We start from the raw sequence: 19,172 nt of genomic DNA, 5'->3' as shown, positions 1-19,172 counted from the left end.
TTTTCTCATATTTGCACTATTGCATGTATTAAGTGTCCAAGAAACAATGGAGGCTCCCAACGGGCGCCTCATAAACCTTCATTAAAAGTTTGATTTTATTCCTGAAGGTCAAATGTTTCCACACACTGAATTAAATTGAAGGTCACATCATTTATGAGACAAAAAAAAAAAAAATCATTAAGCTACAAACAATTTCCCATCATCTCCCCAGGTGATGACATCAGCGGCTCTGGAAGCGGGATGTGCGTGGGCGGCCAGTGTTCCCGGAACAGACCCGGATTATACGCCTACTCGCCAGACAAAGGAGTCGGGGATGGAGCCGCGGCTCAAACCGGCTTCTGCAGCCTCCTGCTCCTGCCTCCTTTCGCCCTGGTGCTCCTCCAGCGATGATGGAGCGCCGCTGCCTCCATTGAGACTCTTTAAGGACCACAGGACAAAAAAGTGGTTTGGAGTAGGAGAAGAGTGGAACTTTGCCAAAAACAAAGAGATAGACATTTGGAGGAATGAATGGACATTTTCTTCACCTGAAAGGAACAAAAACTGACGGTGAAAATATTCTTTATTTAGCTTTGCTCGGTTTTTTTTGTTATTTGTCCGAGATTTACTTGTTGAGCAGGTTTCAAAGGATTTTTGGATGAAGAGATAAGGAAGACGAAGAAGACAATGAAGAAGATGATTGATGATGATTTATTGATACTTTATCAGGTCCATTTAGCTCCAGTTTCCAGGTGGCAGAGCTCAAGGAAAAAATATTTATCGCCCCATGTGTGGTGCATTCAACAACTCAAGGTCATGACCCTTAACAGTGTGTTAGCTGTAAATGTTTGTGTACATTAGCTTCAAGACTGGCGCCATATTGAGCCGTGAATGTACAGTATAATACTATATTGGCAATGATTCCCCCCATAATCTGTGATGTAGTCGTCCAGATGTTTTGGTGTCTGTCGGTATAAACAGATTTGTTCGGTAGGATTTGTTTGAAATGATGCAGATAAATTACCCGAACTTGTGAAACACACAAGATGTTGTGATGGCAGGATTTTACCTCTTTTTTTTTCTTTTCTTTTTTTTAGTGTTATTACCTAGGTAACAAAAACTCGTCACATTTTTTAAACAAAGCTGCAATGAACACGCCGGGGAGGATTCCTGCGGCTGAAGGTGACTCCTTGAACGCACTCGCAACGGATTGAAATGAAGTCAAACCAAAGCACTTATTTCACTGTACACACTTTTTTGTATTTTTTTTTACATTTTAGCTGAATTTTGCTTTGAGTTGAAAATTAGCTGCAAAAAAAAAACTATCACCAGGTTTTTGTAATTGCATAATGTTAACAGTTTTTGTACATACAGTACAGGTTATATGCAGAATATTGACGAGTATGCATTTGCCCGGTGATGTGTTCATTACTCCGCATGCCCTCCTTTCAACCCACACTACTGTACTGCTGCAAATGGGACTTTGGCACACACACACACACACACTGACACATACACACACACACAGCTGCTGACACACACACAGCTGATTTTTTTTTACAGTTTCATTCATTAAACTGTTTGATTGTAACAGAGGTTCAGTTCCAACAGTTACACTTTCATTTGATTATTACCGGTTAAAATGTGATGCAGATGGAGGGGGGGGGGGGTTATCCTCATGAATTTAGTGAACACCTCTACCAACACAGGCTCGATTTCACTTGTGGGACAGCAAAATGCTCTGCTGGATGGATTGATGTGAAATTTGAACCCCTACAGTGACTCCTTAACTTTCCATCTGCACCGGCATCAGGTCAAACTTGAATTAGTTTTAAAACAGCAATGCTAAGTTCTATGCTAATTATCAAATTGGCTATTTAACATGTAACATTTGCTGCTAAAATGCTGAATGCCTCTAATGTTGCACCTGCTCACCATTATTCAGTGTATTATTGCCACTGGAGGCATTTTAATATGCTGCCATTAGCATTTAGCTCAAAGCACCCCCCTGCTCAAACACGGCCTTGCATATCCTCCAGCATGCCTTTTAATGCTTTTCATTGAGGTGCAATACTAAATCAGAATCCGAGTCACCTGCTGCAACCTCTCTTATGTGTCTGCATAGCAACACCTGCAGAAATACCATCAAGTAGCGCTTGGCTAACTGTTAAACGGTCCTAACGTGATGCTGTTGTCCAACAGGATTGGCTTCTTTCTCTCTCACATCAGCTTCTGGAATTTAAAAAAAAAAAGAAGAAAAAAAGCCACACCCTTACCAGCTGCACTGTGTCTATGAATAAACATGCCGCCCTTTGGTGCAAGCGTTGACAAGCCTCATGTGGCCCTGCTGGAGAATAATGGGGCCACATGTTGGGGTGACAATCCTGCACCAGTCGGGGGACTTGGGAGTTAATGAATGATTTATTTTCCTGACACATGCAACAGAAGGAATCAGAGCAGCAGGGCCATTCACAGGTATAAAGACTTCACAGCAAGTTTGGCTTTTATAAAGGACAGAAAAGTCTCAAATGTTTGATTGTTTAGGGAATCTCCGAAATGACCGTGTTTCTACTTCTTTCTTTCTCTCTCTCTTTCTATCCGTCCTTCCTAAAATGTATCCTGTCCTGTGATTGTGAATGATGTGTAAAATTTGCACAAGTCTCGAGTCTAGACTTGATTGATCGATGCTCAGGCCTCTTACACGTTTGAGGAGTCCGGTGAAAATCAAACGGTTCTGCTCATGTGGGAGTCAGTCGGTATGCAATCGATCTTTGGGTCTTCATCTCCACCTCTATTGTGTCTGCCTCTCAACCTCTGCACACACACACACACTCACACACACACACACACACACACACACACACACACACACACACACACACACACACACTCACACACACACACACACTCACACACACGTCTTTTAAGATGCCGTTGATGTGTACTGGATTCGGTTGCCGCTGAATAAAGGTGATTGTTGTAGTGGTAGACGATCCAGTGTCATAAAATCTCTTGAGGTGAAATGCCACGTTTGCGGATTGAGAATCGACTGTCTGGGCTGCAAAATTCGGAGTCACGGCTCTGGCGTGCGCTGGGGTTTAGCAGCTTTTTCCCTTTTCCCAGACAGTATGAGAGACAGGAAGCTGCAGGAGATGAACGAGAGGAGCGATAGAACAGGAGCTTCAAAAATGAATTGATCCAACGCCACCGGGGGGGCTAGAATGTATCTGAGTTTTACTGTGCAGTTTTCAGCTTTCAAGTGACGGCTTTTAGGTTTTTCCTGCAGCTCTTGCTGCAGCCTGGGAACTTTTTGGTCATTCCTGCACCTTTATTGCTCCATAATGAAGCCACAAAAGATGCACCAATTAGACTTACTGCTATAAATTAATCAGAAATTTCTGATCATGACCAGCTGTAAAGGAAAGAACTTCATCACCTCCTGCAGCTGTAACTCCTGCTCGTCCACAAGCATCACCTCCTGCTGCTCCCATCTAACTGTTCTAGCAGCTTCTCCTCCTGATGCATTACTGTTCTGCAGCAACATCCCTTGATGCACCTCCACATCCTGCTCCTCCTGTTGCTCCTTTTAAGGATTTCATTTACTCCTCAGTCACACAAATTCATTCACTCACCCTCCTTGTCATCAGTCACGCCTGTTTCTGTCACCTCCTGCCGGACAGGAGGTGACAGACAATTCCTTGAAAAGCTGCACTTCTTGTTGCTTCAAGCTCATCATCCCCAAACGTCCCCTCCCCCTTTACCAATCCCCTCTAAGGATCATCTCTGATGGAAGCATCAAATTTAGCTGTTCTTCAAAATTTTAAAATCCTGCCCTGAATTCGATTTATGTTCCACCTGCGGCTCTTGCTTACACTTTAACGTATGGTCCTTCAACAAAGCTTAATTTTTTGACATGTTTTTGAACTACCGCATCGTTTTCTCTATACTTATCTCTGTATTTTCTCTATATTTACCTTTCTCTATATTTACCTGCTTCAACGCATCATTTTCTCTATATTTACAACCCCTTATAAACATAAAACCAATATCACAAACACTATTTTTATTAAGTTATTTATGAACTAAAAAAACAAGCAAAAACTAAAACTAGAAATTATTATATTAATATTCAATTATTTTATAAATAACAGTTTTTAGTTGTTATACCACACCATGGCCGTTAGATGTCACTGTCTCGCCATGCAGTGACCATGCCGGGGCGGGGAGGACCGGCCTTTGGGCAATCAGCATGGGTCAGGTGGAAATAAACGGGTGATTGGTTTACAATCCGCTATACCTCCTCCTGATTGGACGGAAATGTGTGTTTGAGAGAGGGAAGAAGGTGAGAGGAGAGAGAGAGGGAGGGGGTAGAGAGAGATAGAGAAGGAGGGCGATCCAGCAGTGGTGCGCTCCAGTCCCCGCTGACTCCGACTCCAACGCGCGCACTGGGGGCTGAGATGTGACCAACAACCGGAGGAATACAGCGTGTTTCTGTGGGATTTTCTTTCTGACAGTCTCGTCATGAGGACGGACGACGGACGTGGAGTCATGCCGGCCACTTGGGTCGCGGTGCTCCTCTGGGCGATCACTCCGGTGTGCGCAGTGGAAGGTAGGTGCGCATGAAGGGGGGACAGTTCACAGTGCTCAGATGATGCAGGGTGAAGGCTTGAATAATTAATGCACTAACAGTGGTAAAAGCAAGGCTGTCCTGTCACCTCACCCCATGTAAGGAGTCAGTATCTTTATTTTCCTGCATTGTTGGAGGTTTTTTTTGTGTCTATATGTATTTAAAAGGGCCATATTGTGTTTTTAGGGGATAGTTAATGATTTAAGAAGTTCTCCTACTCACCCACTGGGTGTGTTTGGGGTTTCATTAAAGGGTTTATTTTCTATGTGCAATGAGGACACCTGTCTCAGCAGAGGTTAAAGACACCGTCCATGTGTCCACATATGAAAAGTCACCTTCGTGGGGGTGTGTGTTGCTGCTAATCCGTGTTTTATGCAGACATCCAAACTGCTTTCATTAGACTGGGATCTGGGATGTTCAGATAATACAACACAACAACCACACGAAACACAAAAATATGCATATATATATAAAAAAATGGGGCAATCGAGGCAACCAGTTGAACCCAACCCACAGGCAAATCATTAGGGCACATTCACTGAAGAAAATTGAGAAATACCACAGTCATTTTGGACATTTAAAACCTTATTAAGTCACATTTGCATGAAATAGTTGCGTTTGCATGCAGTCTGTGATCAATCCTGGACTGGAGCTCATTTTCTTTGCATTCAACAAGCTGTATGTCATCGATGACAGCAGGACGGATGGAGAAAAAAACCCTCTGGGATAAGAAACAAATAATGAATAATGAAGTCAGTTTTATTCCAGTAACATTTAGGATTATATTTGTGTAACATTGGACTTCATTAATGTATTATCAGGCATTAAACATGTCTGATGTGCTTCCATACTGTTTCCTCTCACGCTGCCGCTCACCTGGAGCATAATCACAGCTCACAGGTGCTCCTTGTAGCTGCTGCCGCCTCCCCCGCCTTTCCTCCATCTGCCCCTCCCCAACACCTCTTGCTCCTCCTGCTGTCTCCCTGAAAGCTTCACCCCCCCCCATCCCCCTCCTTCCCCGGGCATCGCCCGCCTCTTTTGTTGCACCTCTCCTTATAACCCCCCCCTAAAGCATGCTTCTGCCTTTGATTCTCTCTCCAAACATCACCTCCTGTTTCCCTGGCTCCAATTCACCAAGTATGACCTCCTGCTATACTTCTCCTAATTAATAGTCGATTGATGCTCCTGCTGCTCCATGCACAGACTCAGCAACTGCTTTTCCACCAGCATCACCTCCTGCTGCTCCCTTTCTCAGCGTTGTATAGCTGCTGCTCCTTCCCGAGCATTAGAGCTCTCCGAGCATCACTTGGCGCCGTTGTGCTGCTGTTTCTCCTTCCTTGGCATCACTTCGTGCTCCTCCTGTTGCTCCTCTCCTCACTAGATCCACCCATCTTCAGTCCTCCTCCTCAATCAGAGCATCCTGCTCCTTTATAAACCTTGCTGCCTATACTATCCCTCCTTTCCGAACATATTCCCTCCCAAAGAATCGATCGTTGTCCTTTCACAAATGTACCTCCTGCTGCTCCGGTGAATTCACATGTTCATTCCAAACCATAGCTCATTGTGGCTCCTGCTCATTATCTGCTGGTATCTCCAAGCATCATGACCTCCTTCTCCCCATTCTCCTCCTAATGCATCCCCAACTGTTTGTGCCTTACCCCCCCCCTCCAAAAAGAAGAAGAAATCACTTCTCCTTCTACCACTTAGTGCCTCCCTTCCACTCCGACATCCTTATCTGGCAACCATGCTCCAATCCTTTGAGCAACTCCAGCTTCACTCTTCATGTCCTCCAAACCTCTCTTTTTCTTCTCCTCCTCCTCCTCCTAAACAAGCCTGTCCTGCTCCTCTAACAGCATCCTCCATCATCTTCCACTCCCATGTCCTCCACCGCTTCTCCTCCTCCTGCTCCTGTCCCTCATAGATTAGTGTACCGCTGCGTTTTAATGGCGCGCGTAATGACGGTCTCCATAGTGAGGCTCCCCCATTATGAGACATGTAAATGCGTTGAAGTGAGTGTCTTTTCCGATGAAATGCTATGTGTGTGTGTGTGTGTGTGTGTGTGTGTGTGTGTGTGTGTGTGTGTGTGTGTGTGTGTGTGTGTGTGTGGTGTGGGAGAGCAAGGTAGGTTGTTAAGATAGTGAATAGAGACAAATAGGTAGAGTGTGGGTGGTGGGTTGTTTTGTGGTCATGGTGGCCTTTCATGGTAAGTAGGCACCTAATGAGCTGATCGGGGTCTGCCGGTGTAAAATACACCCACTTACAACACAGTCACTGCTTTTAGCACCGCTCTGTGTACAATTTTACACTCGATAAACTTTTTTTTTTTTAAAGATCTCACCAGATTTTTGCACTTGGTTAATGTTGTTGGCTGACTTTCAGAGAGTTATTGTTTTGCTGTGTTCGTTCAGTTTGGCGGTTTAGTCCTGGTTGCTATCGGCAGACGTTGGTTGCAAGTTTATTATCTATTTATTTAAATGCTCATTACTCCAGAAAGAGATGGAGCAGTAGAACCACTAAAAAGTCCCTCCATTTTTGGATATTTTCTTGTGCTTTTTGTTAGCTGTTAGCTGCTAATTGCCAGTCTATTGATCAGCTATTTCCTTTTTCATACTACAAGCTAAAGATCTTGCATTGCCTTTTTACAAACCATTATAGGTTGATCTTGAAGTAGAGAGATATTGCATTCCATATATTCCAAAGATATACTTTGGAAAGGCACTTTAAATTTTTCTTGTGTTCACGGAATGTTGAAAATCTACAGAATATTTTCTTTATCGATTGTTCAGATAGTTTATGTATGTTCAGACATGTTTATGTGATTACACAGAACATACAGGTCCATTAAGATTTACAAGAATGCAAGTTGTGTGTTCGGAGTTTTTTTTTTTTTTGTCTGTCAAATTTTATTTAAATGAAGACAATCTTTTTTTTTAACCAGTGTCGCCCTCTTCTGGCTGCTTGTGTTTCCCTCAAAAGTGTTGGGTTCAACTGGACGACCCTGTATGACGTTTGTGCTTTGCTAGATGTGAATTTGATCTTGGTCATATGAGATGTTTTCCAAAGTAGTAGCAACTTTGTGAAAGTATAAAGTCGGGCAGTGATTTCCCGATCTTGAATGGAAGTGAGGTTTCAGAAATGCGGGCCAGAGGTTGCTTTTATGAACACCGGTATAAGGTAAACATCAATCTGGTTATATTGGGTTTCTTTTACCTCTGTGGATGTTTCTGTACGAATACAATGACCTTTACGTTCCCCCAGGATTTACTTCTTTCCACGGATGCCCAGAATGCAGCAGAGTAATCCACGGTTTGACCCTGTAATTTTGAAAGTCAATGCAAACCCTGACCCAGCGGATATTGGTGGGGATAAGTGCTAGATATCCCGCAAACAAGCCTTGGGAGGGCTGGCAAAGTCATCTGTGTCTGAACCAAATGCCTCGTCAGCAGCAGGCTTTGTCACTGAAATAGCTGATTTGCGTCAGTGTTAAGTGTCGAGGGGTCGAGGAGTTAATTTCTTTCGACTTTTTCATGCGAGAGCTCCGTAAGAGCCTATTTAGGAGTCGTAAATTTGTGTGGCACTGTTTTTCTTCTCTACTGCAGAGATAGACTACATGTATATGTGATTACACAGCACATACAGGAATGGAGCGTATCTAAGTCTGCACATGAACGATTACCTTTTTCCCCCTGGAGCCTGCATGAGTGTCGCGTCCCATCTGTCACCTTGTGAGAACGCCAAAGGTTAAATATTAGTGTTTGATGCTGTAATTACTGACTTCATTCACGATGAGTGCATGTTTGTGGGTACACGCGTGCAGCAAGTGATGAACAAATGATCTACTGCTGCACATTTCCTGGGAGCATGATATGCAGATGACACGCCGCTCTGCTGCCACGCATGCACACACACATATTGCAACCTGCACCATATTCCATCGGCTCATGTTTTAAAGATGCGGCTTCTGTATTCATGTGGTGACAGGTTATCAATGTGACAGACAGATAGTTGAACTGGGGAGAAGTAGAAGCTTGGGAGGAGATCCTTTTGCACCAGCCATTCGGTTTCTGTTCTGCTTTTCTTATCTTTCTTTATGGCCTCCCCTCGCTATTAAATATTTGTTTCCGGACAGCATTTAAATTGTTTCGGAATAAATTAGGTTTCTTTCTTTCGTCAGGTACTTGGAACCTGTGGGAATATTTACCTCAGAGTCTGGGCCGGTGCTTTATTTCCTACGGCAAACTTGGCATCAAGACTCAATTTCATATCAGGCAGTCTGGTATTAGACACTATGCTTCTCTATACCCATGGGCAATCAGACTTCAATATCACAGTTTTGTATGGTTCGAGAAGTAATTTCTAACAAAACATGGTCAATGATTACTGGGATGTGAATAAAAAAGTTCTCCAAGTGTGAAAAAAATATCCATAACTAGGAATCTTCACACCCCGGCTGTGATTTTATTCACACTATTCAACATTAATTTTTTTTAAGGTATGTTTGAGGCAAAACCTGTTTGTTAACTGGGTGAGTCACATCTGATATTGAGAAATATCATATATATATATCTTATTTTTTTACTTGCCTCCACCAAGGAGGTCATATTCCGACAGGTGTTGGTTTGTCTTTTAACAGACTCAAACGTCATGAACAGATTTTAATCAAACTGTGGGACAGGATGGAGCCTGAGGAACAATCCATCTGTATTAGTGATGATCTGGATCGTGATCTGGATCAAGAAACCAAAATGACACAGTGAAAACCCTCAAAAGATCTATATCACAAACTAAAATCTGATGTGGATTCAAGGAATGTTCCACATCTGAATCCAGAATGCTTAAATTTACAGAGCTTATGGAAAGTCCACCACCGTGACATCACTAATAATGATAATTAGTGAAGCGAAAGTCAAATTATAGCTGAAAACTACTGATTCTTTCGGGTGTCAAATTCGACCTATTAAATGTAGATTCTGTGGGGAACCAATTTATCAAAAATAATTCTTCTCAATTCATTCATTCATCATCTTGAAGACATAATCATCTCATCTTCAGCTGCTTATTCAAAATATAGTTAGAGAATTATGCTGAAGCCTATCTCGGCTGGCTACGGGCAAGAGGCAGGGTACACCCTGGATGAGTCGCCAGCTCATCGCAGACAAGCAAACATTCACTCTCACACTCACACCTATGGACAATAGAGCTGAAGAATCTTGAGAGAACCCACGCAGAAACGGGGAGAACATACAAACTCCTTACAGAAAGACCCCATTTGAAATTGAACCTAGAACCTTCTTGCTGTGAGGAAACAGCGCCACCGTGTGGCCCTACACTTCTGAACTCCATGCACGTAGATCCACACAATTCTTGAGATACAGCACCGACCGTAACACACTTTAGGTAAAACTACCTTTGAAATTCAATAGGGTGTTTGGACACATGTCTGATATTATTTCTAAGCGATACAGAACAGCATAAAATATAATATTCGAAGAGTTTTTTTTCTCCACCAAGGCCAAACAGTTTTACCCTTATCCATTTAGCTTCCATGAATCGTTGCTATTCTAATAGTTGAGGCGTTCTACAATGTTACGCCGGTAATCAAACATCAAACCGGTGACTGAAACATCCCATTCTTTACTGCACTAATGTATATTCTGTCATTGTGTATGCAGGGAACATACTCGTATTTACACATGTCCATCTGATATCAGTTGAAAACAGCCCTGAGTGGGTTAGGAAAGTCAAGGGGAAGGTAATTATAATCTGATGCATTGTTTGTTCTTTTGTAAGCACAAACATTACATGTTTGTGATGCTATTCATAATTATTGCATATACTGTATGTATAATTATCTTCTTTCATCCTGGGCTCCATCATGCTCTTCCTCTCTCTTCTCCTCTTTCCTTTAACTCCATTCTTTTCTCCGTTCACTTACTGAACGCGGTGGGACTTGTGTTGTTGTGTATGTGTGTGTGTGATGACAGACAGAGGTCATAGCATCGGGTTAAAAGCGGGCAGGAGGCTGACAGTCTTACAGTTCTGAAGGACTGGAGCTGCCCTCTCTTGCTGGTTTACCATTTCAAACAGCGGCCTGAGACTGCGGGCCAATCACCAGCTGTCCTTCAGGATCCAAAACCGCCCATCTCCTCCACGGCCACCTTTGCTAACAAATTTAAATGCATGAATTGATTTTACTGCAGGGAGATGCAGAAGTCTTGCACCATCCCCAAAAAACCTCTTCAGATTATTTGCATACCCATCTAAATAGATTACATTTCCCCCCGATATGAAACGGTAACCGATGCTGTTGGAGAACAGAGGAATGGTGGCATAAAAGGAATGAAAGAATCCTTTGTTTTTCCACCTTAAATTCTCCCCCTCTTTTCACTGGGGTCCATTATACTGTCACTTCAACTAATTTGCAGCTCAAAGAGTCACATCAATACGCCGCTATGTTAGACAGATGTCAGTGGCGCGCTCTTTGAGTCGCTCTTGCCTTCTCCTTCTTAACATGCAAGGTAAGCAGCAGAATCAATTACCCTTTCTTTCCGGCGGAGACTAAATAATTTCTCCACGCTCTAGCTGTAGCCCCCCGTCAATAAAAAAACAACACCTTAGTTTATCTGACCTCGGGCTCCTGAATTCTTTTACCTACAGAGAGGGAAAAAAAACAGCAGCGAGAGATTTTTAAATATACAGCCATTGTTTTCATGTTCAGGCGTAACGGGATCAGAGGCCAGATCGCTCTTCAGAAATGCAGTGTTACGTTTGTGTGACGCCAATGTGGGATCCAGTAGACGTATTAAATACTTTTTAAAAAAATTTTTTATAAGAAGTGTGGAATTATATCCATTTGTGTTCTTGATTCAGCGTAAATTCTAATGTTCGGACTATCTATCCATCTCCTTTCTCTGCAGTAACTTCTGAGAAAGAGGAAGCTGCGTAAGATGGACTTTTGCTTTCCTAGTTTGTGTTTGATGGGGGTCTGATGACAAATGTTTTTTTTAGTGTCCGGTGGACAGAATGGTCGTCTCGCCCTTGTTGTGCTGAGACGCGGCGGTTGCCCTGATGAATGGCGCTTCAGTTTGGACGAAGAATCAACTGAGGATGACAGAAAACAGTCGGTGGCGAACTGCACAGCCTTGTAGTCGAACCAATGAAGGGAGCGATCCGATATGTCATTCAGATCTGTAGTTGGACAACCTTTCCTTTCATGACAGGACTTCAGATGGAGGATTTTTACAATTAAGAAGGCTTTTTTTTTTTTTTTTCAAATCTTCTGTTACCATGGAGATGAGGACATATAATGGCAGGTGGCTTGCCTGCTGTTAGGTGTCATTCTCCTTGAATTCCGATTTAACATCTCTACTTCCTTTGCAGTATGTCACAGGAAACTCTTCTTTTTCGTTTTGCGCACACACACACACACACACACACGCACACACACACACACACACACACACACACACACACACACACACACACACACACACACACACACACACACACACACACACCTAGCCCAGATGCAACCTGTAAGAAACTTCAGTATGTAAGTATGTCATGTATGTTCTTGTATTCAGGGCACATATAGAGGACATAGGTATCTAGATTAACTTATGTATACCACTGATTGCTGATGCATGTTTTTTTTTCCCCAATGCCTTCTGGCTTTTTCTACCCCTTCTATTTGATCAGCATCTGAAAACACTCCGTTTGGACAGCCGTCTTACGAACTGACTGACCACGATTTGACATGAGGTGATGTGCGGAGGAAGAAGAATCATTTACGCTGCCAAATTAATTGATAATAACAAAAATGGGAGCAATTATTGTGCAGTTGAGTAAAATACGAGTGGTAAGCAATAAAATCCCATTCGCAGTTAAAGTAGAGCCTTTCGACACATCCACGCCTGCCTACATTTGTTCTGTTCTGTCCACCCTGGATGCTTTATGCTGCAGCTCTGAGCAGTAGACCTTTACAGCTCAGCATATGATTGAACATAATGGCCCATTATTTATTTGCTGGTTGAGAGTGGGCCCTCTGCCAGCCTCTTCAGGGTTCCTGCCGTGGGCATATGGTCTCACAGATAGCCATGCGGGATATTAAGGGCTGTGTCACTGTTGTTTGCGAAAGAAAATTGGGGAAAGGATGTAATGGTTGAGACATGCATTAGTGAATTTTGTTTCACCTTGAAACGGCTGCGAGGAAAAGTGTCTCATCGGGACGTTCAGTCTTCATCACAACAATATAATCCATCTTTGGAAGAATGATGCAGGGATTATGTGTAAACAAATTAGGACCGCAATAACTGTTTTCCTTGTCAGACATGTCTGAGTTGCCTGTTTTGTTTAAGAAACGAATTATAGATTCACAGGCAGTAATCGCTCCTCGCGCTCTGAGCGTCATATTTAAACGATGGGGGGAGGGGGAGGGGGGGTGACATCAATTTGGTTTGTCTAATTTCGACAACTCAAGCCTGCTGTTAGCTTCAGATAAACTTCGACATATATTTCTGCACAGTTTTAGGGCTGAAAAGTAGGAAGAGTACTTTTAATTTGAACCCAGAAACCATCTTGGTGGTAACAGCACCACCCACAGCAACCCCCTACCCTCCAAAAATCTTTTTTTTACATTTTTAAAAATAATTTATACATCAATTAAAACATTGTCATCATGAATATTATGTTCCACTTCATCAGTTCATCGTCAATTGGGTTCATTAGACCTTTCAGAAGCATTTTCCTTCTTGGGTCCTCTGTCTGCACATCCTGCCTCTCTGTGTCAGTTTTCATCGACATTTACACCCAGCTTCATCCACACCATCCTTGTACATTCACAAGCTTCATCTCTGTCGACCTCTGAGTCGCTCCACTGGAGGCATTCACCTGAGGAACACAAGAAAATCGACCACAGGAAGGCGAAAGATCATCATCCTGGTCTAGAATGTGACTCCGCGTGTCGGCTTTTTGTCTGCTTAAATGTTACGTGCTTGAACTGCGCCCGCAGTGGTTGCATTCTCCTCAGTAATGCAATAAAATAAGGGGTGGGGGTGGGGTGGGGTGGCAAAGCAGAGCTAAAACTGGGGCAGGACAGACAGTCAGGTGGGTGAGCCACAGGGGCGATGCCGGTTACCACGCGTGAGGGCGGTTTTGATAGCCGATCTCCAGACAGATAGAGGAGCAAAAGAGGGTCTGAAGGAGAATGGTAAATTAAAGGAAGCAAAAGATATGAAGAGAAAGACAATGAAGCCAGTGGTTAGGCTTCTGGTGCTTGATACATGAAGCGGGAAGCCAATAAGTGTCAGGTTCCCCCCAATGGGGAGCCGTTTTAACAAGCTTTTACTATTTGAATAGCTGTTAGCAGGCTTGTGATCTAGTCTGGCACTTCCTTACTGCCGCGGAATGGCAATGATGAAGCTGTATGGAGGCATACACAAGTAGGTAAAATATTTCCACCTTTCAACAGCCTGTGTGAGGCTTCCGCCTTAAGGTATTGACTCATCCGCAAAAAAAAAAAGCCTCTTATTCTTTAAGACACTGACTTTTTCTAAAAGGACTGCATGGAGATGGGGACCCCCAGGGGCGGAATCCGACACCCTGCTGGTCATGAGCCAGAATCAATAATCCAAACATAGAATCTGCTTTGAGCTACTTGTTCACCTGGACGCTTCACAGTTTCTTCATCCCATATTGACAGATTTTCGGTCCTACCACGAACTCTCTGTGAAACTTTAAGCCCATCGAACTTTTCGGTTTCTTCGGTGTGCCCAAGAAACCGAGCGAAAGCAACAATGCACATTCCTTCACTTCATTATTCTTTTTTATTTTTATTTTTTTTTATTTTTAGACATGACATGCACACAGTAGAAACTGGAAAGGCTGTCGGAGAGTGCAAACCCCCGTCAAGGCTGAGATTCTGTTCTTATAGGATATGTCGACCTGCAAGTGCAACTGCTACGAGCATGAATGTATTTCAGGAGCTATTTTAGAAATACAGTCAGACCTGGTTGGAAAGGATCTCTCCAGGAAATGTGGTCATCTTGGACAGGTGGGGGTTTTTTTTATGCAAAGGAAGCAGACCGACACATGACAGGTGGTACGATCGGTCGTGCGCTTATTGAAAGGTCGTGGTTTTGACGCTGAAGCGTCCTTGAGCCGTCTTTACGAGCGTCGTGCGAAAGGTTTCAGCCCACCGGGGATTGGATATTAAAAACCAGGTTGTGTAAAGCTGCAGCTTCAACAACATCCCACCTCCAACGAATTCCACCAACCGAGATATAGCTGCCAGAGGCTAATGTGTCAAAAAATCCAAAATTTCAAGTAACTGTCAGGTAGAAGCCAAGAATAAAATTACAGTTCAGAGATTTGATGTGGATGCTGCAGCGGTTTCCATGTCCTCATAAACAAGATATAAAGACAGAAAGATAGGAAACAGGCGTTTAAATATCGTCCTGACCTGGGCGGTGACACAGATGAATTATTTAATGACAGAAATATTTTCTCTCCATGGTCAGCTGTAGCTCCGGTTATGAGAGTCCAATATTCCTAACTGAAGCTACACTGCTCCTCTGAGTAAAGTGGGTCTATTGATGGGAGGGGAGGACGCCACAGACAAAGGCTAACAATCAGTTGGGGAGCCATCTTATTTCGTGATGTTACTATAATATAAATATAATTAACACTGACAAACTTGTGCCTCAGAAGATGCAGGAAAAAAAAAAAAAAGCAGTGAAGGGGAGCAGAGGTCAAGGAGAGGAGTAGTAGGAGGAAGAAGAGGAGATTCACAGGGGAAAAGTGGAGTTTGAAGAGAAGGGGAAGAGACTCTGCACATCTCTATGACAGCGGGTCAAACCGTGTGCGCCGGAGCAAAGCCATGTGGTTGACAAGACATTAAGCCTTGACTTTGACGACCCTCGGCGCACACACCCGAAGGAATAAAACTTTCCGCCGACGCAATCAGATCGTCTTCGCGGCGCAAGATGATGAGAGCCTTACAAGTCAGGTAGATAAAACGAGCGAATGAAAAAGCAGAGATGAAAAGATAAACTCTGAGTCACCTGTGAAGCTTCTCGGTTGCAGATTCCTCGTGCCTTTTCATTGACTTCAGGCGAACTCAACCACCTCTGCGATGCTGCAACGTATCTCTCACATTGTTGAAATTGTTTAGGCATGCTTGGTTTACCCTACCTTGCATGCAAAATTTACATAATCATCCTCACTGACTCAGAAAATAGCAGCGGATGGCAGGTCACAGCAGAGTAAACCCCTCGGGAACTCGGTCACTGGAGTTGCACTCCGCTATGCGTTCTCATCTCTTCCTAGATTCAAACCTGATGGGTTTCTGAACAGAGGAATATAGTTTTACTGTGTCTGTTTTCATTCTTGCACTTGATTTTGCATCATTCGGCAACATTAGCATTGAATTCAGCGGTAGGAGAGCTGAAATTGTTCTTGTAAAACTACTTCGTATGTCAATCAGAAAGGCCCGTTTCCTTGTGTCTGTCAGTTAGAAACGTCTGAAACAACATCTGTTTGAAACCAAGAAGTCAAAAGACTTTTTTTTTTTAACCAAAAAACTGCAAATCAGTAATTTTGAAAGTTATTTAATCTAACAGATTAAGAAAAAAGAAGAATCTGACTGTTTTTGGTCTTGGGTCTCAAAGGAAAGTTCCTATCTGATGGGGGCCCTGGTACAAATTCTTATCAAATGATGGATCGTGGTCTAATTTCTTTCAGTTTAGTTGCTGTCGAAGTTAAATGACTGCCCTCGATCTTCACAGATTAGGTACAACAGCTCTTTACAAAGAGGACTGTGTCTGTTCTTCTAGATGTGCTGCAGAAAAGGAATTTAAATGTACCGTATGTTAGAGACCAAAGTCATTTCCATTCAATCCAAGTGAAGTCAGCTATCAAGGAAGCCATCCTCTCAACAATCAGACATCTTTTGATTCCCTATTGAAGCAGCTTGAGTTTCTAAGGTGATGTTCTTTGATTTTTTTTTTCTTCAAACAGCTTAAAGCATACATGAAATGTATGTGCTGATTTCATCTTATATCCTCTGTTCGAACAAAGCCATTTATTTCAGAAAGAGATGCCTGCAGGATTACATCGAATGATTATTTCACAGGTAGATGAATTCTCACTTCACAGAGAGCCATTTGGCTTCTAAAATATTGAAATAATACCCTTAAATGATTAATGGATAGCATTATTTTGTTACTTCTGGCTCTCAAAACTATTCATCTAACCTAGGTGCAGAATCAGAAAATCCAGGTACCATTTTTCCTGCAGGTAAGCATGCAGTGCTACGCTGACACGACTGAGCTCCCTACTGCGCTAGCATGTGTCTCTTAGCCACGATGCACATCCTGACTTGAGCATAAGGTAACTCCCTGAGCTTGTGGATGTCTTCCAGGCTGGAGCATCTGTCGACAGATTGACCCGCTGATAGATGGAGGCTGTCGATGGGGAGATGCAGCGGAGGCTGGGTGGCATGTGGTCAGCTGATATCTCTCCCTCTCTTCTTCTCCTCTCCGTTCATTTCTGTTGTCCTCCATCAGTCTCCGGGCAGAGACACATGCTGGCATGCGATAAACAGATCTGTGACTAATGGTTGGCTTTAATAGAATACAAATGCAATGATTAAATAAGCTCCTTCTCAAAATAATGCCTTAAGCTGGACTTTTTAATTATCTGTATTATTTCAGCGGATGATGTAACGATGGAACTGGTACATTTGGCTCCACATGATTTGGCTCCATGAAGCATTGATTGGCTTCTCTGGAACCATGGAGCACATGGATTCTTTTTATATTTAGCATATATTTATAAGCATATCTCCATATTATATCTGCATCAAATTAATTTAATAACTGGATCTCATTCAGGAAACATCTAACTGTCTGTTTCCTCAGATAAAATGTATGCTGTAATTGCGGGGTTGGAGGATAACGTAGGCTTATTGCCACATATTGGAGTTTCTTGTATGTCTCCACATGACCTTCTCATTGTAAACCTAAGAATATTGAATCCATACAGTAGGTGTATTCTTTGTGAAAAGAATAAGCTTGTTATTGTTGAGATACACTCGGACACACACAACACACACGGGGACCCATTTCCTCTCAGCTGAGTTCCATTCAGCGACTGAGTACTTTTCCATTAAGCTTTTTTTTCTTTTCTTTTTTTCCCCCATTATTTTCTGATCGCAAGTCACATCTAGAATGATTTCGACTCCCCTTACTTTGATGGACTCCTGTGAGTTGCTGTCATGCCAAAAAGCACAAAAAAAAAAAAAAAAAAGGAAATATATTTACTTAAGATTGATTTGATGGAACATGTGGGCGCGTTCATGTCGGGGCTGGGAGATTAAATGTTGGCATTTGCTGCTGTTAATGCTTCGACGTGCAGATCTCAGCCCCGCCTCGTCTGATTCCGTCTCCCACTCGTCTTTGATTCCTGACTGGCGGCTGTGAGGCGAACGCGGCGGAAACATTGGAAATCTCTTGATGCACTGAAAGGCTTTGCTGCACACTTTCTTGAGTGACTTTTATTTAGTATTGAATTGAAAAAGAAGTACGGTATTAAATCTTGAAGTTACCAGTTTCACATTTTATTTGACCCTTAAAGCGTTCAACGCCACTGGACAGCAGCAGAGAGAGGAGGCCATTTATCACCATTACAGTACAACGTGCAGATAAACATCAAATAATTAACTTCAGCGAGGGATACAGCAGTCTATGATTTTTGTTCTTCGTCGATGATACTTCCTGACAATACTGAGCCGCCTATCAATCTTAATCGCAGCTGATTCTGCTTCCAAAGTCCTCATAACTCATAATGTTGGATCCGGAATACAATACAAAGCAGGGTAGTCAGGCAGATCAGGCAGACAAATCAGACAAAGGGGACAGGCAAGCAGGAAGAATCCAGGAAACAAACAAAAATCACAAGGTAAATCAAGAACAAGAATGCTGAAGAATAGCACCAGTTGAGCAGCAGATCGTACGTTGGGTGGAGAAATTGGGAGACGGGCTGCAGGTGTCTGAAGCAGCAGAGGTGACAGGAATGAACCGATTGAGTTGGAGTGAATTCAGTAAACTGAGAACAGAAGGGAAAACTGGAACTGGAGCCGAAGAAAAGATGCTGCAGCTTTGGTAAATAAAGCAGTAATTTATCATTCAAATAAATTATACCTTCAACAGATATAATTTTTGTCAATCTTTTCACAGATTTGGGAAATTTTCTCATTTCTGCTACTTTTTCCTAACACTCACTGAGTAATGTTGTGCAATTTACTTCAATATGTTTATTGAACAACTTTTTTTTTTTTTTTAAATTGCTTAGTTATTATAGTAATGCAAAAATTACATATTCGTATCTTACACCACATGTGTCAAACTTAAGGCCCGGGGGCCAAATGTGGCCCTTCACATCATTTTGTGTGGCCCGCAAAAGCACCAGTTATAACAGAGTTATTTAGCATTGAGGAGTAGTTACATTTATTTTACATTACATTGAGTTACATTTAGTTACATTTATGAGTTACATCTGGCCCTTTGATTAC

General features: G+C 42.7%; 2 protein-coding genes across 4 annotated transcripts in view; both read left to right on the top strand.

The window, feature by feature from the left end:
• The window catches only part of gpc1a (glypican 1a), a 29,706-nt gene extending 26,750 nt beyond the window's left edge, over positions 1 to 2,956 (top strand). For both annotated transcript variants that reach the window (XM_068319438.1, XM_068319439.1), the window contains one exon: positions 212 to 2,956. In XM_068319438.1, coding sequence (XP_068175539.1) covers positions 212 to 390 — 179 coding nt within the window. In that variant the 3' untranslated portion in view covers positions 391 to 2,956. The remainder of the gene's footprint in view (positions 1 to 211) is intronic.
• A 1,494-nt stretch (positions 2,957 to 4,450) lies between these two features.
• Positions 4,451 to 19,172, top strand: part of LOC137598734 (ephrin type-B receptor 1-like) — a 62,860-nt gene continuing 48,138 nt past the window's right edge. For both annotated transcript variants that reach the window (XM_068319182.1, XM_068319183.1), the window contains exon 1: positions 4,451 to 4,585. In XM_068319182.1, the coding sequence (XP_068175283.1) occupies positions 4,498 to 4,585 (88 nt within the window). In that variant the 5' untranslated portion in view covers positions 4,451 to 4,497. The remainder of the gene's footprint in view (positions 4,586 to 19,172) is intronic.

The sequence above is a fragment of the Antennarius striatus genome, chromosome 7, assembly GCF_040054535.1.
Source record: "Antennarius striatus isolate MH-2024 chromosome 7, ASM4005453v1, whole genome shotgun sequence".
In the NCBI taxonomy this organism is placed as follows: domain Eukaryota; kingdom Metazoa; phylum Chordata; class Actinopteri; order Lophiiformes; family Antennariidae; genus Antennarius; species Antennarius striatus.
The sequence above is the reverse complement of the archived record's forward strand: the minus strand, read 5'-3'. Positions and strand labels throughout refer to the sequence as shown.